The 22,441-nt window shown below is 41.8% G+C and overlaps 1 protein-coding gene across 6 annotated transcripts in view; it reads left to right on the top strand.

The window, feature by feature from the left end:
• NELL1 (neural EGFL like 1) overlaps positions 1–22,441 on the top strand; it is a 387,142-nt gene that overhangs the window by 242,711 nt on the left and 121,990 nt on the right. For 4 of the 6 annotated variants that reach the window (XM_029582536.1, XM_029582539.1, XM_029582538.1 and 1 more), the window contains one exon: positions 17,064–17,186. The exons of the other annotated variants lie outside the window; for them this stretch is intronic. In XM_029582536.1, the coding sequence (XP_029438396.1) occupies positions 17,064–17,186 (123 nt within the window). The remainder of the gene's footprint in view (positions 1–17,063; positions 17,187–22,441) is intronic. 6 annotated transcript variants of the gene reach the window in all.

The raw sequence follows: 22,441 nt of genomic DNA on the forward strand, positions 1-22,441 counted from the left end.
TTTTATAGACCTCTGTCATAGTTGCCCCCTCTTCAGGTTTAAGAGCCCTAATCTGTTTTGTTTTTCCTCCTCAGGGAGCCATTCTATCCCCTTTATCATTTTGTTCTCCCTTCTCTGTACCTTTTCTAGTTCCATTCTATCTTGTTTTACACCTGTTATTTTTGTTCTGTAGTTTTATTCATATTTTGAATGTATTTTTAATTTTATAATGTATTGTTTTTCTATATTTGCTGTACTCTGCCTCAGGCTCTGAGAAAGGCAGGCAAAATGTTAGATAAAAACAAATAATCTCTTCCATCACGTGGTGTCATAATTCAGAACTCTTACTATTGACTCACGTTCTTGGCACAGAGCTTTTGACCAAATACCTGGTATGAGAGCTGATCCCATCCTGAGCCCTTCATTTTTCACCATTGTCTGCCGGACGTACAAAACGGAAATATGCAAGATCAGGATTTTATATTTGTGGCCGAATATTTCATAGAAATGTTATGGCACTCGATAGGAAAAAGGAGCAAGCTAAATTGTTTCCATTAAAACAAATGTACTGATGCACAAAAACATTTGAGCAAATAAATAAATGGCCAGAAATCAGGACAAAAGGCCTCCTATGTGTGTCAGTCCTACTCAGTCTGAGTTTTTCATCATTTAGTATCATCCATCAATTTTTTGTTTTCATTAAATTTGTTGCTTTACTGGGCAGACTTTTCTTTTCCACATGTATTTTCAGTTTATAAGTCACTTTTCCTGTCGCTGGGATCTGTTTACTATCCTGCAACTTGCGTTAGGGTACGTTGTTAAGCGAATAGGCCGCGTCGCTAATAATGGGGGAGACAGGGTAAGAAACACGCATTGTCACACATCACAGGTTTATGAAATAGTCTTTTTCCTCCCATCTTGCAGACTTCCCATAGCACTGATATGCTCGTCATGTTGACCTTTCCGGCATCTGAGGCTGCAGAGCGCTGGAACTTGTCTATTAGGAGTACAAGAACTGGCAACTGTGAAACAGTAAAGAGCCGAAGGAGTAATCATCTTAGATGTATCTGAGCAGTAAAACGGAGGCAGTAGTATTGCCCTTGTATGGGTCACTAGCGAGATCCCACTTTACACACTGTATTCGTACCTTTTGTAAGGACATCGGAAGGATGGCAGCAGTTCAGTGAAAAGCTACCAAAATGATACCGGGCCTGCAACGTGAACCCCGCATACGGAGGCTCGAGGCATTCGAAATGTACTCACTGGAGGAAAGAAGGGGAAGGTTGGGATAAGACGGTAACAGTTCACATGGGGTGAACTTTAAAAGCCCAGCGAGTGCCACAGCTGGGAGACACGGGAGTATGTCTGGCCGGAGCGCGCTGAGAGGATTTTAAAGGCCGCCCCCTGTCTGCGCATATCTCCTGGTACGCGCACAAGTGAGAGAGCCCAAAAAGGGGGTGGGGCGTGGGCAGGGTAAGGGCGGGACATGGGCGTTCCGGGACTTTAACATGAAATGTGTGTGTAACTTTATTACTGCTATGGATGGCATTAAGTAATAAAATAAAATATCTAGGCTAGTCAGCAGGGTTTATAAGGGTTGGTGCTAACAGGGGGAAAGGAAGACTATTAAACTAGGTGGGTTGGGAAGTTTCATCCCTTAACTGGGTGAACTGGGAATGAACTGGGAAAACTCCCTATGGCGTTGGCGCGTGCCCCTTATAAAATTCCCCCGCTTACGCAGTGGAGGCGGTACAAAATTGTGCACGCACGTGGGCGCGTTCAGCCTGTTCTATACCATGTGCGACTGGCCGTGTCAATTGGCGCCAGCCGGCATGTGCGCTTACCTGTGCGGCCACACGCCGGTATCAAAGTTACCGTCATACTCAGCAGGCTTCAGTAGAAAGTTGCAATTTTCCATAAGCAAAGAAATTGAAGAACAAGGGGTCCTGATACAGCATTGGCGATTAGGACGTTTGGAAGAAATAAAGACTTCTTTGCTAAGCAGGCAGTAGATATCTGGAATAAACTACCAGCATGGGTGGTGGAAACCAAAACTCACCAGAATTGAAGCTTACTTGGAAGAATAGAGAGGGCAATGGTAGGAATAGGGGTGAAAGGTCTGGGTAGAAGAAATGGGGGACCTTGAATGCTGGTTTAGCTCTGGAAAATTGTGTTCCTAGATTAGGATTAGTATTGGACCCAAGAGGGGAGGTAAGAAAATTGATTAGGTGAGGCTATGCTTTGCAGATTTGTAATATTGTCATCTCCCTTTCTCTTTCATGCATAGGCTTCGATTCACTGCTCTATGAACGATTGCACGCAGTACAAATGTTTGCACTGATGTGGACGACTGCTCTAAAATTTCTTTTCAAAGTCAAAGTGCAGCGGGAGTTTGCAGGTCGGGGGCCAGCAGTGGCCTCCGCCGTCCACTCCAGCTGCAATGGGGAAAAGGAAGCAGTTCTATAAGCTTCTGGGTTAGCGACCTGGCAGGAAATCATGGCTGTCAGGAGAGCATGCTGCTTGTCCAGTAGGAATGGCTTCTCAGATCCCCTATGCTCTTCTTCTGTCCAAAAACCCCCCAAATATTGGTTAGAAGAACATTCTGCGCCAGAAAAAGATATTTTTGTATTCCTAACATGTTCCCTCATGCAGGAAACATTCCTATTATATGCCCATTTTGCTAAAAGAAAAACCTGTTTCTCAGTCTCAGCAGATTCCATCTTACATAAAGCACTTCTGCTATAAGAGCAGTCTGCTTATATTACCATTCTGTTATCTGGTCCCAGCTGTAGTTTTATTTTATTTTTTTTTTGGTTCTTGCAGTGCAGTCGAGATAGGGACTGTGAATCACTTCCAACTGGGATCTCCATTTAGTGTGACATAGGTGCCTGGGCCTGCTTGTTAAGTAGTTGTACATTTAGGGTTAGTCTGACTTTAATTACTGCATGGGATGCTAATGAAATGTTAGAAATTGAATTACTGACCAATGCCTGCAAACATCTGGTGCTCAGGACTTCAAACGTTTCATAATCGAAGCAATGCACAACAAACTTCAAACTTACCAGTCTTATTTAGGAAAGATTAATATGTAATATTCTACACTGAAGATGCCAATATTTAATTGTACTAATTATTTTCTGTAAGAGTGACCCACGAACAAAAAGGGCCATTCTGGTGTTTGCACATTTATTTCATTAATCTCAAATATATGATAAAAAAAATAATTGTATTTTTCTCGTCACCTATGCTGTATAGATCCCCAGGCGATGAGAGCTGTGAAAGTCTTTTTTTTTTTTTTTTCTGCACATATACAGCCGTATCTTCCGGTGGATTCCATGATTAGATGTGACTTGCGGGTTTCCTTATCTTATGCACTGACTGGGCACTGGTTGTCTTATTATTTTGGAGTGTTTGGTACGTGAGGTTTCGCAAACGATAATTAACAGCACGTGGGTACCTGCCAGGGATTCTGAACGTGCCCTCCTTGGCCATTGCCCTGTCAGCCAGTGTCCACGTTAGCGGGGTTGCACATTCACACAGCAGAGAGCTGGGCTGCTTCTCCATGGTTCGGCAATCCGTCTGTTTGCTCTAGCCAGATGTCTTGTGTCATTTTTCTATCAAGATGTAATGATTGCAATTAGTGTCAGCCATACTGGGATCTTGCTATTCTGCTTCTATTGGCCATTTGCTAAACTGTTTGGTTTTGAAATTACTTTTGCTCTGGAAGTAATAAAGTGGTGAAGAAAGAAACACAGAACAGAAAAAAATGGCTGCAAGGAGTCTGTGCATGGCTCCGTTTTGTTTTTTTTTTGTGTGCGAGTGTGAGGTTTGTTATATTACAAATGCTGTCACATTGTAATGACTGATGGCTTTTCTTATGTCGGTTCCAACAATGCCACGTGCTCCTAGCGTATTTTCCTACTATGAAGCCAATTTCATAACCTAGTGCTTAGGGATAAAGTGTGTAAGTCCGCACTGAAAATTAGTTGGATATGCATGGATCCATGTTTGCACCTGCATGGGAGTAGGTGTAAGTGTTTATGCATACATTTGTGTGCATACTTTCGATTATAGAAAGTGCATGCGTGAATGGCTTCCCCACTATAGGAGCGGCTCTTCCAAGTGTGTGTAAAAGGATGCGTGAAATTAGGAAATTGTACATGTACAGCTCCCAGGGTAATTTTAAAAGGGCTATTTACGTGTGGGGGGAAAAAATGATGGCTTTTGTGCTTCTATGCCTTTGAAAGTTCACTGCTATTAATGTAGGCTGCACACCAAAGTCTTATTGTGCTAAGACTCCATTTTTACTGTGATGGAGTCAAAGATGGTGATGTACTGATAGATGAGATGCTGGTGCTAGTGTATTGATGTGATCATTTGTCAGTAGTACAAGTATGCCCAGGGTTTCTGGTTTTAGGTTTTATAATTTATGCATTGAGGCTTTTTATATATATATATATATATATATATATTTTTTTTTTAGAGTTGTATGTGGATAAACAAAATTGGTATATTTTGGGGATTTTCCCTCCTGGCAGCCTATCTCTACCCCCCAACTCCCATTGCTCATTCTGTCCTCAGCTCTTTGACATTGGAAAAGGCTGTGCAGAAGAGCCGATGGGAGGAGGAGGAACATGGGAGGGCCAGCGCTCGTTGAGATGTTCAGTTGAGCCCTGTTAGTGCAGAAAAGGTGCAAAGGTAGGCCATGAGGGCAGGGCTCTCAGTGTTTTTCTGGTGTTTATCCAATAAACACCAATTTCATTTGTTTTCACTAGGGTGTTTGATCCAAATTTATAGGTTAAAATCTAAAAAACAGACCATTGTCGGCATTCTGTAGATGAGTTCCTTTCAGCATTCTTCGTGCTAGGGTGGGATGTAAAGGTCCAGATGTTTCTCACAGCAGGGGACTTTGTTAGCTCTTAAAATGTGCGTTCTCTGACAGTGCCCACAGACTTTCCATCAGTGCAGGCAGGTAAAAAAGTTTACTAATAGGGTTTTTTTTTTTTTTTTTACTTTTATATCTTTGGGCTTTTGAAGTCCAAGTCATTTCTTTTCCTTGGAGGTCTAAGCAAGTGATAGCTTTAAAAAAAAAAAAAAAAGAAGAAGAAGAAATTAGAAGTGACAGTAAAAAAAAAAAAAAGTCCTGCGTTATGCATGGGTAAATGTGTTAACAGGATGCTTGGCCATCCCGGGAAGCATAAAAATACCGCAGTCCCCAGAGTTACCAGCGGCAGAAAGCAGCCATCTCCTAATCTCCCTCATAAATCTGAACTCTCTCTTTCCAGGAAGACTCCAGCTGTGTGCCCTGCTTAGGCTCAGATACCAGGACAAATAGTTAAGCTGTGCTCAATGTACATAGCTTTAAATGTTTATTTTTATCCTAACTTGTCATTTTTCAGGGAATAAAAGGAATGTGCTTTTCTTGTGTTATAAATTTAGAGATCTGATTCAGTAAAGCTTCTTTCTCTTCCGTTTTGTGTTTATGGGAAAAGATCTTGATGAATAGGGGCCAATGTGCTGAAAGTTATCATGCGGGACACGTTTGACAGATTAAGGTCTGGCAGGTGAACAAAAAAATAGTATTGATAAGAAAAATTCGAGATATGCTTGTAGGAATTGGATGTTTGTGGTCTGTGCTATTACAGACCCATCAAAGATTGCTTCCACTGTCTGATTTGGCTAGGGCAACTTTTGGAGTAAACCTACAGGCCTTATCTAGATTGGCCTAACTTTCTAGCCACTTATTTTTCCTTTCCGTCATGACTGTTCTCCTTCTTCAGATGTTTTCCTTCCCCTAATCATAGATGAACCTCAGACACATTGAACAATTAATGCAAACGCTTCACATTTGCAGCAGGCGACATTATAGAGTTTATAATACTAAAACTTGCACATCAAAAATATACAGAGTACACGCTGTTAATAAAATTAATGTGCATGCTGCACTAACCTTTAGTGTTTCCATGCAAAAAGATAGCGTTAATATTGTGTGCATGATATTAGCAGAGACATTAACCTAAAGCCATGTAGCATCTCAGTACATCATGCACCTGAGCACTAAATAGCAGGTGGAAGCTACAGAAATAGCGAACTTGCATTAAACTGAACATGTTCGGTCCTCTCTTCCTCTTCACGCCTCTTAAAAATGGCATAAAAGGAAGCCTAGAACAGGGGTTAGACAGTGGTCACTGAGGGAATGGGAGAGCAAGTGGCCCCAAGGAGAGGAGGTGTTGGAGTGCAATATTGGGATTAGATAGGACAATATTAGTAGAGATTTTAAACTCCATTCTGCAAGTGTTTTTTCCTAGACAAACCTAAATAAACTATATTTAAAACCTACATGAAAGGATGTTCTCCAGGTTAGCTTATTAGGATCGGTTATAAATTTAAACCTAACACTGGATGGCATAATGCTTCCTCTGGGAGACAGAATTCAGGAATTATAACGGATTCCAAATTAAACTTGGCTGCCCAATTTCCTGTCTGGCTAAAAATACTTTTTTAAAGCCCTTAACTTTAAACATCTGATTTGAACACATGAATGTTTGCACCAGTATTGTCTCATTTACATTACTGGAGCCCATTGTGTATACTCGTATAACAATACGGCAAATACAAAAATTTACATTGCAGTTTTAAGATGTATATAACCCATGTATTAGATGGCTCTCTTTCATTTGGCAGTTTAAGTTTAAAATCCTTATCATGATGTTTAATGACCAAAATGGTAGAGAGCCTGGGTGTCTAGAAAGCTTTCTTTGACCCTATATGCCCATATGCCTTTTATGATTTATAGAAAAAAAATTAATTTGTCTATCCCGACAATAAAGCAATAAGCCTTGAGGAAACAAGGAATAGGGTATTCTGGTGTGCAGCACTGTGCAATTTACTTTCAAAAGACGCACATCTGGAAAAGTCCTTTTTGAGCTTTAGAAACCTTTTAACATTGGCAGCTTGCACCTTCGTGTCCGCTCTCCCCCCCTTCAGACTCTTGGTCCCCATTCACATATCACCCAACGTACTACTCAGACTCCGATCTTTGGTGAAAATAAGGCCGCAGCATTTATTAAATCATTAACGTAATACATTACCGGTACCCGAGTCGTTGGTGCGTTTAACCGTATTGTAATCCGGGCTTCATGCCGGCGTCCGCCGTGTTAAGCCAGTCTGCCACCATCTTCGCGGCCCCTCGCCACGTTCAAGCCATGAGGCCATTCCTCCAGTCAGCCCACGCCCAACTATGCGCACTCTTCCTTCCCTGAGGACTTCCGATTTGTCCTTACCGTGTCCTTAAGGTTCCCATTTACCTACCGACTCGGGTACACCCGCCACCATTTACCTGCGACAAATTATACATTCTTGTTATCTACTACTTAACATTAACTTCTAACTATCGATCCCTTCCGTCCTTACTTGCCCCCTCCCCCTTGTATTCCCCTATTGTATTCCCCCTATTGTATTCCCCCTATTGTATCCCCCCTATTGTATCCCCTATTCCCTTGTATTCCCCCTATTGTATCCCCCCTATTGTATTCCCCCTATTGTATTCCCCCTATATATATCCATGTTTTAAGTTATCTGTAAACCGGCATGATGTGCAAACGGTTGCCGGTATATAAAATGAAATAAATAAATAAATAAATAAATAAATAAATAAATAAATAAATTCTTCCTTTTCCCTAGTTGGGTGGGTGGGGGGAAACAGCGCTGGCTGTGAAAAGAGGCTGGGCCCAGCGCTTACAGTCGTTTTCTTGGTGACCTCAGCCTCGCGATATCTGCGAGGCTGACGTCACCACGTGATGACGTGCCGGCATCGTTGCGCCCCGCGCGTCATCACCTCCCCTCCCCCCTACCAGGGGGGCCTCTGGAAACGCTGCCGTGGTGCCATGGTAAATTGGAGAAAAAGGGGGGGCCTCTCTCTCTCTCTGGCAAGTGCCAGGTTAGGGGGGGGCCCTCCCCGCATGCTGCGAGTCGACCCTTTTTTTTTTTTTAGGATTTTGGTTCTCATGTCCTTTAGTCCAGTAATTTTAGACTTGAGTTAATGTCTGAAGGTTTTTAAAACAACTTTGGAAGACATCTTTATAGTATCTTTATTTTATACTGATTTTAATGTTCTTATTTTCAGATGATTATTGTTGTTTTATGAGTTTACTGATATTATATATTGTTTGTTGTACTTTTCCTTGATCACATTTCTTAAAAAGGTGGATTATGAAAATGAAGACAAAAAATCAATAATAAAGAGAGGTCGAGGAGAGGGGAAAAGAAGTATGGCTTGTTTTATGTCTTGTACATCTTGGGGTAAATTTTCATACCTACGCGCGGGCATTCATGTGCGCGCGCTACCTGGTGTGCACACATGTACACCTGATTTTATAACATGTGCGCGCAAGCGCACCGGCAGCCTGCTGGCACACGATCCTCCAACACAGCGGTAAATGGCCGCTGTGTCTGAGGCCTTTGGCCCTGCCCTAGGACCGCCCTTTTGTAAAGCTCGGGACTTAGACGCGTCCCGGGGCTTTATGCGCATTGCCGGGCCTTTATAATATTAGTCTATTAGTTGAGGTCTGCGGGGTAAGGGGATGAGTGATTCAGTGTGTTTCTCTGTTTCCTGTCTAAGGAGCCAATTTATTAAAGTGCATTAATGTTTGCACTGAAGGGTTAGGCAAAGAGGCTTTTTATCCAAATAAACACATATTTACCTATGTAGAAACATTTTTTAAATTGCTCCAATAGTGCACATTTAGTTAAAGCTAACATTCAGTTCTTTACATTTGTACCCCATTCATTGTTAGTGTATATAGTATGCATTTCTAATGCTGGATAATTTATTTTATGGGTTAATGTCTGTCACACATCCTAAATATATTTACCATCTAGGTACTCAGTCTCTTCTCTATGTAACAATTGTTAGACGTCTTCCCATAGTTTCTTTTGATAATAGATGCTCATTTATTTTCTGTGTGCAAAGTATATTGCTTTGTATATTTATAAAAATGCAATAAATATAAAGTTAAAAAAGAAGTCTTCCCACAAGAATATTCTGAGATGCTTTCAAGTGAAAGAATGTGGTGCAGCTCAGAGACGCACACAGAGCCAGGGGTAGAGAGTGGAGATCCCTGCATAACATTACTGTAACTTTGCTTTAAGTGGTCCTCCAGGGAAAATAACAACAATGGACTGCAAAGGATGGTTTTAGGATGTCTTTTAGAAATGCTCCATGGAAAACTTTTCCTGGACTTGGAAACATTGGAAAATCTCTTTCACTTGCTATAATGAGCCTCTGTTAATGTGAATGCTCGTTGAGGCGCAGTGGGTCTGTGCGCTCGCTGACAGATCTAAGGCATATTTCGGTGGTTCTGCCATTGTTGGGCTAGCCTGCATTTTGCATTGAACACGAATCAGACTGAAATCCTAGCTCCCCTAGTCAGCTTCTGAGCAAATCACTGTTTGGCCTTATGCATTTTTAGTGTATGTGTAATAAAGTAATTTTCACTAGTGAGATGTGTAGATAATGGTGAAATTTATGTAAGCAATCCCAAAAACTTCATTTTTTAAAAACACTTTTATTGCTAGACACCTGTCTTAAGCAGCTGTTACAAATAATATGCCAAAATAAATCTAGAAACAATAGTTTCCATAAAGTACTAACACAGAAGAGTTTTCCCAGTATTTCCAAGCAGTAGGTTCCTGGAGGACAAAGGTCTTTGCTGACATGGACACTGTAGGCGTTCAGTGGCTTGAGCTTTTTCAGCTCTCACACTCATATCTGTGAGCTCTGAGGCAGTAGCAGACTGGGTGGTTCAGCCCCCCCCCCCCCCCCCCCCCCACACACACACAAATAGTATGATATAATCCCTGCATAATAAACTACTATGATTGTGCTGGCTCAATAGGAAATGTCCAAGTTCCCCTCAGCCAGACAGCTAACTTTCCTTCCTAATCATTCTTCAGACAAAGATCCTTTAAATTTGAAATCATTTATTGTACAGATAATTTTCCATTACTTACAATTGTTGCTTCCAAACGTATAGCCCCAGGCAAAGACCTTTGTAGCTGGAGATAGGCAGGAGAAAAGAGTTTCTTGGGATGCAGGGTAAGAAGACAAAGGGGTTCTGAAGCTGATTTAATCTTTAGAATTAACGTGATAAGAAGGAATGTAAAAAATCTGATCGTATCACAGAGGTTGCAGGCACTTCTAGCTTTGAGGCAGCATGGCTGAGACTGACTAACAGTCTTGGAGAGTGATTATAGGAAACGTCCCCACAAGCTGGGGCTAGAGGGCGAGATCCAATGGTAGCGAGCCTAGGATCCATGTGACACAGGGGGGGACATGAAGGGCAGTCCCTTGAGCCAGTAAGGCACTTAAGAAGACTCAAGTTAGATTGAGAGGGCATACAGACCCTTCCCAAGTGGGAGAAAGCAAAAGGATGAAGGGAAATTCTCTTAAGGGCAAGCTCCCTTAAAGGCAAGGCTCACCGGTTTTTATTGTGGGTTACAAAAAGGTGTTTCAACACTAAGCACAGTATATACAGACACAAACATGTACCCACTGCTGGAGACAGAACAATGATATTCCGGATGACCCAAGCCAGGATTCATTAATCAGATTCCTGGAATCTAAAAAAGAACGTAATTGTTTGGGGCAAAAAAACCCTCCCCAAACCCATTGCAATCTGGATTTTACCAGCATGGGTTTGGATATTCCTGGTTAAGGAGACACAAGGAGTCACCGTGGTTTCCCTCTGCATTGAAGTCGATGTAGGAGGAGCAGAAGCTGCACAAACCTTCATTGTTACTTCAAAAGAAGGAGGCTGAGATAGATCCCTCAAACCATGCTCTGACTTCTCTGCAACAAAGGTTGTTCCACCAAATGCCGAGATGATATGGGCTCCCTCCAGCAGAAAAGTGCCGATGACCTCATCTCCTGGCGGCACGCACCGCCTGCTCAAATCAGCATGTCGCTCCAACGGTGGGGGTCGGAGATCAAGGGGACTCTGGTATTCCTTCACCGAGCGACTCAGGTGCTCCCTCGCCCATCATCGTAACGGCATCTCCCCAGTCCCCCAAAACTGCAGGGCTACCCTCCCTTTTAGGTAGCACTATTCCAAGAAAAAAACAAACTGGGCAGCAGAAGGTAAGAGACCTGGGTCACACTGCACCTGGGCTGCCCCCATCTCTCCACTCCCCTTTGACTGCTTCACCTGGAGAGTATAGGTTTTTCGTTTCTTCCCTCTGCATTGACAAGCAGCGCCCATGTATACCCCCTTGAAAGCCAGCAAGAAGAGGAAAAGAGAACCGAGCGTGCTCAGTTTAGCTTGCAAACTGTGACACGTTTGCATTATTTAGCATCTTTGTGTTTCTGTGCATTAGAATAGCAGGAGCATGCTTCTGATATTTTTCACTGCAAGCAGGCTAAATCTTTTAGCATCACTCCTTAAGTTGCCTATTAATGTGCTCGTTAAATGGTTTTCTACGAGTTTTATTGCATGGGTTAAGTCGTACATTTAACTTTGAAAAGAGTCTTTCTTTATGGTGACTGTGATGAAGAACCATTAACTTGGAACTGCAGTGCATCTCAGCCAGATACAACATAGACTGAAGGTATTGTAGCAAATGACTTGCATGGATAAAATAACAGCTGATTCATTTGCAATCTTCTCGTCACTTCTATGGCTAGTAATAATTCAGAGCCCTTTGCCTCAGGGCACTAGCATTTCAACACATTCGCTGTGCTGAAACCACTTTATAAAAGCAAACATTTGCTTCGGGTGCCCAGGTGCTTAATGTGAAGATAATTTTCTTTTTCTTTCTTTGTTGACAAACAGACTGAATTCAGAACAATGTCAGGAGCAGAAAATCTTTTATAGCGGACCCTGGGCCTAAGCTTTAAAGATTAACATTCATGTTAAGCCTGTTTGGTGTGCACTTGGAATAGCGGGTGAATTTTAAAAGACAGGCCCGAGCCAGAATCAGGTGAGGGGTGCGTATCTAGCACACGCGCTCGTGTCCACTCGGTTTTATAAGCCGCCCACATCTGCACACAAGTACCGATGCATGAATATCTCGCACCAGGGGGGAAAAAAAGGAGTGGCATGTGGGCAGGGCATGGACGTGCCACGGCAGAGCCACAAGATATGTGTGCAAGTAATTACATGCCTGACTGCATGCCTAGGTATATTTCACCACAAAGTTACTTCTGCTTTGGATGAGGTGTAAGTCTTAATAAAATTATTCCCAGGCATCTATGAATGAACTGGTGAAACTGGTCATGGCCTGGACACGTGCCTATTATAAAATTCCCTCACTTGCACGGCTCAAAGCCTACATTACGTAGTTGTACATGCACACTTGTAAAATTAGAAGCACACACATGTTTTATAACATGCGCACCTATGGGCGTGCAGGATATAAAATTGCTGTGAATCTGGCTGTGCACCCATATCCACGCCTTTGGACTCAATTTTAGAAAGGTTTTATGCATGTAAATGGGCTTATGAAAATTGCTATGATATATGCTTCTTTTACATGTATAAATCCTTTGAAAATTCACTATTAAGGTCCCGATGTCTATACTAAACTGGTTGGCGGGAGTGCTCTAAAATTAGCATGGACTCGCATTTAAGTAATATCACATAGAAATTAGGCTACAATAGGTGAATGTGAAAAAAAAAAACACATTTGGAGGAAAACACCAATCTATTTTTGCCCATGCCCACTAAGGCCTGAAAGTGACCACCTGCCCCGAGTCAGGTGTTAAATGTTAGATGGTTTGCAAGTCTGCTCTCTGAACAAACAGTGCTCTGACTCCCCTGACACAGTGATAAGGGGGCTACAATGCCCCCAGTCACCACCCTCCAGTCCCGCTTCCCCAGACAAGTGAAGGGGACGTGATGCTGTGACTGACTGCCTCCCCCTCCCCCCTGGCAGGTCCCCCCAACCCTGCCTATCCTTTCTATCAAGGTTTTGCAGAAGATCAGGACAAGAAAAAGCACGGTCTTGCCTCTCTGCCAATTACTTTAAAGACGATGCTGCTGGCATCTTGTGCCATTTTGCCCCGGCACATGTCTCGGCTACAGGACCTCGATGAAAGGGATAGTCCGGGTAGATTCCAGCTGGTGGAACGGAGGGTCACTATGCAGAGGAGAGGGCATAGTGGAGGCCCTGTGACAACTTTAAGCCCTCGTGAAAAAGGCAGTATTTTTGCATGAAGAAATGCGCACCTTCACCTGCTAGGTGGCATTTTCGCATGTAAAAATGCTATCAGGTGCATTGAAAGGCATCTTTTGCATGAGTTATAGGGCATAGGCCCCCTAGGCTGCACCATGTTGAATTAGACATGGCACAAATATCAAATGTGTCCTGTTGTGCTATTGTGACCTATGATCCCGGCTGGGTAGCTGGCCGGGTGCAGAGATGAAATGAAGTTTACACTGGACTTCCCCCCCCAATACATTTGTAATTGGATTCATAGTTGTGCTAATTTTGATTTTTAAATGACAGAAGACTATTCGTTTATGTTGTTTAAAATTAGTGGATTTGTCAGGGCAGACTTCTCGGAAGTAGCTCACATAAACAGAATTTTCCTTTCAGAAGCTGCAGTGTTATGTAGGGGCCTGCATGGACTTTTTTTTTCTTATTACTCTTTTTCATTTTTGTTCTTTTTTTTTTATTCTTTTGTTGCTTGTTTTATTTCTTTTCATTTATTTAACACAATCTCTCAAATGAAACAAAAACAGGGGGAAAAAAGAAAAAGAGAGAGGAAAAATAAGCAAAAAGAGTGTTGGGCCCTGTTGGAGAAGAATAAAACCTCCCCTGGCTCCATTCCCAGTCTCCCCCTCCGAAGTCTCTTACCATATGTATATAAATATATTTTTTCATGAGGCGGGAACAGTTCCCAGTTGTTCCTGGCCTGCAGGTGGTATGTGACTATTGCTAATGTCTTCTGTACAGAACGGTGCTGGCCAAACTCAGTTCCAGGCCGGTGCCATTTTTTTTTTTTTAACAGAATAAATTAACAATGGTACTGGCCTTGGTCCTGCTGGCACCACTGGGGGGGGGGGGGGGGGGGCAGGAGAGAGGCGGGGGCGGGGAGGAACATTCCTGCCTCATGAAAAAAAAACCAAGAGAAATGTAGTCAGAGGGTTTGGGATCGGGAAGGATATTTTTATTTTTTTTCTTTGCAGTGGCAGTGGAAACTTTTTTTTTTTAAAAATGAAATGATGGAAAGCAAAATTTTGTTTAGTTTTTCTTCCATTTTGTTTTTAAAAACAAATTGAAATGAAACCACAAATTTTAAAAAATGTCCTGTTTCATTTCAAACGAATGCTCGGTCCTAGTGTTATACTGAGATGATGATTTGGTGAAAAGGCTTCTGCTTTTGTGCTGGTATCATTTGGAGGGGTTTGGTATTTGATATTTTTTTTTTTTGGTCTAGGTATCCAGGATTTATAATATTAATTTTCTGGGCTTTTCTTATATTTGGGCTCCATAACACATAAATACCAGAAACCTTTGAATGCAATACCTAACCCCACCATAGAGCACAATCACATGTGATAATGGGCGGCATTTCATAGAACTTAGCTTCAAGACGCAGCAATCTCTGATAACGGGGGTGGTCCCGTACATTGATTTCTCTGTCAAGGGGAAATATCACAACCTGTCTTTTTGATCAATGCCCCATTCCATGGAAGAATAGGGCAACTGACCCAGAAACGGGCAGTTCCATACTTTACATGGTACTTACATTAAAAATAGAAAAAAAAAATGTTTCAGGAACAGAGCTAATCACAGTCCCCCCTGCTGGGATCAGAAGCAACATTTTTAGCAGTACTATGTCATCTCCCAGAGTCCAGTGGTGCATGAACCTTATTCCCAGCAGGACCACTCTGCATGACAAAGCGAGCATTATTTCATAGATCCTGTGAGTATACTCCGCCACCGCAGGAGCCAAAGTCACTTAAAATGATTATTCCCTTTCTGAAGTAATGTGCGCAAACATGTCTTCCTGGATCTCGGAAGACCAGGATTTATGTACAAGGGTAGACTTACCGGGATCATCTTCAGAAAAAAAAAAAAAGCATGCATAATTTAAGAGACAATCTTTGACGTTTTAACGACTGAACATGCTTTTTCATGTGTTAAGATCAGTCAATCCTTCCACCCAAAAGAGGAACCCCCCCCCCCCAAAAAAAAAATTGGAGAACCGCAGTAACTGTGAGGGTGTAATGCTCCTGTGTATGTCTGTGGTGAATAGAAAACACCTTCGTGGTGGTTCTTGGAGAGGCGCGCCATGAAGGTTCTGCAAAGTTTCGGGCAGTAAAGCAAGAGTGAGCCAAACTAGGGTAGATATTCAGATGGTTGGTCCGGTTAAGTTTGAGACATAACTGAACAAACTGTGGGTTTTAAAATTCTCACTGCACTGAATGCCCCCAATTTATCTGGTTAACTGTTTAGTTAGCTCAAAGTTATCTAGATAAGTTTATCCAACTGACTAGGACTTTATCTGCTATGTTCTGTGCAGGGCACCCAACCATGCCCTCTGCTGAAAGAAGGAACAGACTGAGTAAAGGTTGATTAGCCTATTATAGTGAAGAAACACAAACTATGGGACAAAATGAGCCTCTTTAATCAAATGCAAATGATCATTCTGGGTCTGTTTTCATGTGCTGCATAGTAGATGTTTGGCTTGGGGGAAAATAGGTAATGTTTGTTGTTTAGTTTCCTTAGATGAATAGCAAATTTTGGTTTCTACTGTTCTGTACTTACAATTTTTTTTTAATATCTAATAAAAACAAAATGTAGACATATTTTAAATTTTTTTTTGCAAGAAATTAATGCCAACTCATTAGGTGACAAACAATGTGGGTCTAACTGTCCCAATGGTTTCTCTCATTCTGTTCCTGTAGGAAAAGACTTTGATAAATCAGGGTCTTTATTTCAAGAATTATAGCATTGTAAATGGTGACAGATAAAGACCTCTTGGCCCATCCACTCTGCCCACTTAGCATCCTCTCCAGTTCTTTTCCACGGAGTGGGCGAGCCTATAAATTCCCATCCTTAAACCTGACCCCTCAATCTTGTTCGTACCACTGCTATCTCTAGCGTGCCTAATTTCTTTTACAGTGCTGGCCTTCACCACCTCCTCCGGGAGCCTGTTCCAGGCCTTCTCATCTTCATTTTTGGTTCAGAGAAGACCAATGTTTAATCCACCACCCTCCCATGTCCCACTACCAAACTTTATAATAATCCAAACCCACCTGCGAGGCTGTTATCTGTAACATCTGACCCTCCTGTGCTAGTTGAGGTTAGGTTTCCGAGCATGGTTGTTTCATGCAGGTTTTCCCAGCTGGGGAGCCTGATGAAGCCGTAACCCCCATTCCACGTCATATGGCTAAACCCAGACTTCTTGTAATTATGTGGGATAAGTTGAAAGTTAGAGAATAATGAGAAGGTGTATTTGTCTACCATGAAATCCCTTTGTAAGAATTCTCTTTGAAAGAAAAATTGGATGTTGAGTGTTCTTGTAGCAAGCTTTACCTTTAGTTTGTACATGTATACTCTTATCATTAGTTGAGATGAGCCCTAGAAATTGTGAACCTTCTCATAAACCCCCACCCAAAACCTGAGCATTTGCCATATTTTATTAAATCATGACAATAATAATTCAATAAATATATCCATCTAGTCAGTCTATAATCATGCAGCAATTATTTCTCACTTGCTCTGGTGTTGGCACTGTAAAGGGTGGACATCAGGACTGAAATGTCTTTTCCTGCAGTCCCGTGTCAGCAATCATCTGTTTGTTTTGTGATTTTATTTTTTTTTCCCTGTGGAGATATATAAGCGGGTCTGCGTTGGCGCTCCACAGCCAGCTCCCTGCTCCCTCCATATTCAGCAGGAATAAGCAAACTCCCCATGCTTCGAAACATTATTGTATCCTGAAATTGAATGAACCGAACTCTGCAGGCCAAATTGCCTGCTGGGTTCAGCCATTGACGCACCCTCCCCTCTTAGTTCTAAGTTGCTTTTCAAACTTCGGATCAGTGGGTCTTTCTTTTCTATTTTTTTTTTTCTTGTAGAACATGATGAATGTGGCAGCGGACAGCCCAACTGTGATGAGAATGCAATCTGCATTAACACGGTCAGGGGACATAGCTGCACCTGCAAACCTGGATATGTAGGAAATGGGACCATCTGCCAGGGTAGGTCTCCTACTCCAGGAAGTTGATAAGTCTTACCGCAGACTCTATTAATATGTTTGACAGTTGTGAAGACTAGACTCTGTCCAGTATTGTGCATTCATCATCTGGCAAGATATTCAGAGAGGACGATAGGAAGTTGTGCAAAAATAAACTATCATAGATGAAATATATGGCATATTAAGCACAACAATTCACAAGTTTATTGCAGATGAATTTCGTTCTGTCTCTCTTAGAGTGGATTCCTATTAGGGAGGACAAGAACTGAAATGGCCATTCGATTCTTTAAACTGAGCTGGTTAATATGAAGGTTTTAATGCACTGGGAAATGTAATTTACAGTGCAACAATAAAATTGAGATCTGTATGCAGAGTACGGTTCACTGTGGGCCATCTGTGCCTGGAAACTGTTCAGCAACAGCTTTTCAAATGAGCAGGGAACAAACATTTATTTGGCCCTGATCTCTTCATCGTGACACACCAGTAATATCTAATATTTATAGAGCACGGTCTGTGTACGCGGACGGTAACTTTTAAACAGGAGCAGCCATTTTATAATATACACGCGTGTGTGCACGCAGGTTGTAAAATAGGTTGAACGCGTGCACCTGTGCACACAATTTTAAACGGGCGCGCGCAAATGCTACTTCTACCACAGGAGTAGGGGGATTTTAATAGACACGCGCGCCGATGCCATTACCAGTTTTCCCCAGTTCGCCCAGACCAGAGGTATGATTTTTAAAGCCCCAACCTTTAAAACCCCTCTACCATGCTTAGATTTTTTTAATTTTCCTAATTACACACCATCCATAGCAGAAGTAAATTTACGTAGCAGGAGACCTTAGCGTGCACCTCTGCGCGTAGGTATTTGCGCACAAATTTGAAGCTGAGATCCAGGAACGCTCATGCCCAACCCAGCTGGAGACATGTGCGTACCTGGGTGGCATTTTAAATCTGTTCGGCGCCAGCCAGTCTGACACATTCATGTGTATCTCGGTTTTGGCGTGCGTCAGGCCTTTTAAATTCACCTTACAGTGCTGTACTAGATAAGTGGTCATAAGGTCCCTTCCCTTGACAGTTGCAGGTGTTTTAGCACATGAAAGTTACGTGATTTGCTAAATTTTGTAAAGCGAGTGAAATATAATGCAGTCAGATATGGCTTCCAGCACTGAATTATATACCAGAGCAATATTACAGTATACAATGGAAATATCTTCCACCTTTTAATGCATTCTGTTCCTTTATGGAACAATCTATCCAACTGGGAAAGTGGTCTACAAGTACTTTTAAATAAATAATCTAATCTGAGGAAGCAAGATCTCTTCTGCTTATTTTCTTTGTCTGGGTTTTGATGAAGGATGTGCAACTCCTGAAAGCTATTCAAGAAGTCCAATAAAAAGATCTCAGCTTGTATTGTTTTGTTTATTGATCTTTACTTTCGTGCATTCAAGTAGACTAACATGGCAACCACATTCCTTTATCCTCAAAGCCCATGGAAACCGTTACGTTGCTTCTCTTTTTTACGCTTTTCTAAGGTTGCCTCCACTGAATTGTAAATAGGCCATGCAAAGGGGGAGGGGGGTGGAAGCATCTAAAATGCGAATGTGACAGGCTGAAGGCCCTGCAGTTGTGAGTCACTCAGTCCAGGTTTCAACAACTGTGTTTTGTTCTAGCAAACACTTCACAGCAACATAACACAGTGTCTTCAGTTGCAAACTGCACAAGTTCATTACAATCACAGAGCTCATCTTTTTAGGGAAGAAGCAAGAGGTTTTCCGGTTCAGCGAACTTGAAACGGGTACAAAGGAAAACTCACAGTTTGAGGTGCAGGAGCTTCTTAAGCAATAATCTGGTTAAGAGTCTGATCACTAAGCCAATTCAACACTTCTTGCAAATGGATGCAAAAATGTATGGGCCCCTTCCAGGATCCGCCAACGCAGGCTTCCCAATTGCTGGGAACACAGTGGTGTTCCCAGTAGTCCCCTTTGGAATTCCCAAGAACCAATGTGGATAATTAGGGGCAGGGCCACTGGGTTTTGCCACCCAGGCCCAATGAAGCCTCTCCTAGTCTGCCTGAAGCTGTAATTTCCCAAGCCCCCCTCCATGGCTGAGAGGCAGAACACCAGCTTCCAACCAGGGTAGACCTTGGTTTGAGGCCAGCAAGAGCACTTTTTGCTGACATGAATTTGCAAGTAATACCACTGGTTAACTAAATGACTCTCTTATTTTCATTTGAAACTAATAATCAAATACAATGTGCTACACTGAAAAAATGGGAAATGTTTGTTTGCAAAGTTATTTTTCTCATCTCTTAAACTATAGTACATACTGCTGAAAAGCAGCGTATTGTACATGACTATTCTCCTTTAAAGGGGCCTGCCTCAAACCCCAGGCAAATTCAAACACTAGGTAAGACAGGACTTTTGTCTACCGTGTTTTGTAAAGTGGTCCCACTGCAGAAGAAATTATTTTATGTGAAGTAACTGGTAACCAGGAGAATGGACTTTACATTTTTGGTCCTTATCTTCCTCTGCCTCTGTCTTACCATGCTTACAAGTGGTGGGCTTGCTGATTATTTTTGTTTTGGTAGAAGTATTTGTTTTTTGTTTTTTTTTGTTTAATTACGTTTTCTATTTTTCTGCACTCATTTTCCAAATAGCATGAATGAAATTAATTTTGTGTGCACACAAATGGAAAATTAAATAAAAATAAAAAACATCTATGGCAGGTTTTGGTTTTTTTTTTCATTTTGTTTTGAAATGACAAAAAATGAAACCACCTGTTTTGCATGTTTTTCATGTCATGTCAAAATGAATGCACATCCCTAATGTTTACAGACATTGGATTGGAGCTTTTCAAGCAGTACACAGTTGGTGGTCCAGGGCATGATGTGACAGAGTTAGAGGAAAATTAAGATCTAGAGACCATTTTCAAGGTTCTGGCATATTTTTCAGAATTGGGACCATTATCAAGAAAAATGATCACAGTGGTTCTCCTTGTAGCTGGTACCAAACTATAATTTTGTTGCACGTCAGATCAGGTGTAGGTGCAATACATACTCCAATGTATCTAAGCCAATTAGGGATTTCATATGAACGCCACTAAGCAGTGCCATTTAATATGTGGGCATTGCTGCAGAAATAATCTTAGTGGTGCTATTGATCATCCTTAAGGCCCTTTTTTTCTAGGGGCATGCAAGGTAAAACATTTTTAAAAGTCATTACCCCACCCCCAAAAAAAAAAAATTCCCACTCCTGGATGCCCTACTCCCAGACCCTCTTACTCTCTTGTTGAACATTTCTTCACGGGACAAGAGTGAACCCTCATTGCTCCTACATATCATATTTTACAAATCATGCTGGCGGACCAAGGCGGGTGCAATTTTGTATGGCAAAAATTTACAGTGGCACCCATCTCAGACTGCTGGTGCCATTTGCAATAGTGGCAGCTGTGCAGCAGGAGCAACAGGGGATCATTTCTGTCCCTGTGAGGCAGTATCCCTAGTGTTTCCCCTATTTCCCTATGCAGGACCAGGCTGGATGCCTGGTCCACCTTAAATTCCCTAAGGAGTGTATGCTCTGTGGGCGGGATCTTGCAGGGCAGGTGGAGTCAGAGGGTGTAACCAGAGACTGTGGAATAACAGCTGGGATCCAGGTGGGGATAACCAGATTAGGCCCAGGTCTCCAGGAGGAAGGCAGCTCCTGTAATATAACACTGTCCAAATACTGAGCTGAGACAAAGCTGAACTGTAAGTAAAGAGAGTACACTGTTCTGAAAGGAAGACAGTCTACTGTTGTGCATGTGTGAAGTTATAAAGATTTACTGTTTTAAGAAAGAAAGTTTATCTCTAGGCATGTGGGAATCAATGCTCATTCCCACAGCCCTATGAAAGAATTTGCTACGAGGGTAAAAGGGTTTGGGATGGGGGGAGGGGGCTAGGAGTGTTTTGTTTTTGGAAGTGGTGACAACCTTTTTTAAACAAAACAAAGGAAAACAAGCAATTTATTTTTTTTATTTTGTTAAAAAAAAAAACAACAACAAAATTTCCTGTTCATTTCCAATGAAGGCACATCCCTACTTTGTACTAAGCATTTTCCTCCATATTTATTTATTTATGTATTTATTTATTTATTTAGAGATTTTTATATACCGTGGCACGTTAATAACATCACCTCGGTTTACAATAAACAGTAATTAGCAACAAGCTTTACAGATAATATTAAATCATGTGAACATATCATATATCATCACACATCATATATAAATTAATCACAAGGCAAAAATGGAAGAAAAATGGAATCATAGGCAAAAATGGAAGAAAACCTTTTAGTACGTAGGTCCCTTAATTACTGAATACTGTGGGGTTACTGGCTAAAAATTCACAAAATATAGACTTGTGTCAGCAATATATCCTTAAAATGTGAAGGCAAATAAGATTACCTTGAATTTTATGGTTTAGTAAATCTGTTGAGCTGATGTTGGATCACCACCACCGCATACTTGAGTCATTCACCAAGGTAAACACAATCAATCAGATGTCAGAAGTATAACCTGGGTGACAAGTTCTGGATTTAGTTTAGACAGCATGGAGATACATGCATCAATGCCATTATGTTAATGAAAATATGTTGAAAAGGATGCTCCGGTCACTAAAAATAATTATTGCACTCTAGACCTCATGCTTACTTTAATGAAAGGGAAGATAGTTGGACCCCAATAAGTTATTTTCTTCTTAGGGATTGAATTGGATGCACAGAAAGTGATAGTAAGGTTGCTTGCAACCAAGTTGTCTAAACTGAGGTGTATCTCAGGCTGGGTTTGCAGAGAAGGTAACTGCTGGGCACCTGAATTTCACATGCAAAGTCATTCAAATGCCCTGACTTTTCATGCAAAGGGCTCCATGACATCTTGAGTTTGCCTCGGCTCACATTTTATCAGTGTCCCACTGCCAATCAGAGAAGCTGCTAGACATGCAAGGGGAAGGGCACCTTTTGGAAAGCTTCAACGAGGTCTGCATGAGAGGCAGCACAAACGCTCAGTGAAAATCTGAAGATATTTTCTAAAGCAATCAAGCAGTATGCAAGGGCCGTTTCAGAGCTCCTGGTGCTCCGAGCCATGGCTGGGGGCCTAGTGGGTGAATGGGGTACAAATTAAAATTTGCAGCAGTTCTTGGAGCTGTTCCTTCAGAGTGGCATTGGCAACATTGGAGAAGAGACTAGTAAATACTAGGCAGATGGGTTTCTGGTCTTATAGTTTGGT

This window comes from Rhinatrema bivittatum, chromosome 17 (assembly GCF_901001135.1).
Source record: "Rhinatrema bivittatum chromosome 17, aRhiBiv1.1, whole genome shotgun sequence".
NCBI lineage: Eukaryota > Metazoa > Chordata > Amphibia > Gymnophiona > Rhinatrematidae > Rhinatrema > Rhinatrema bivittatum.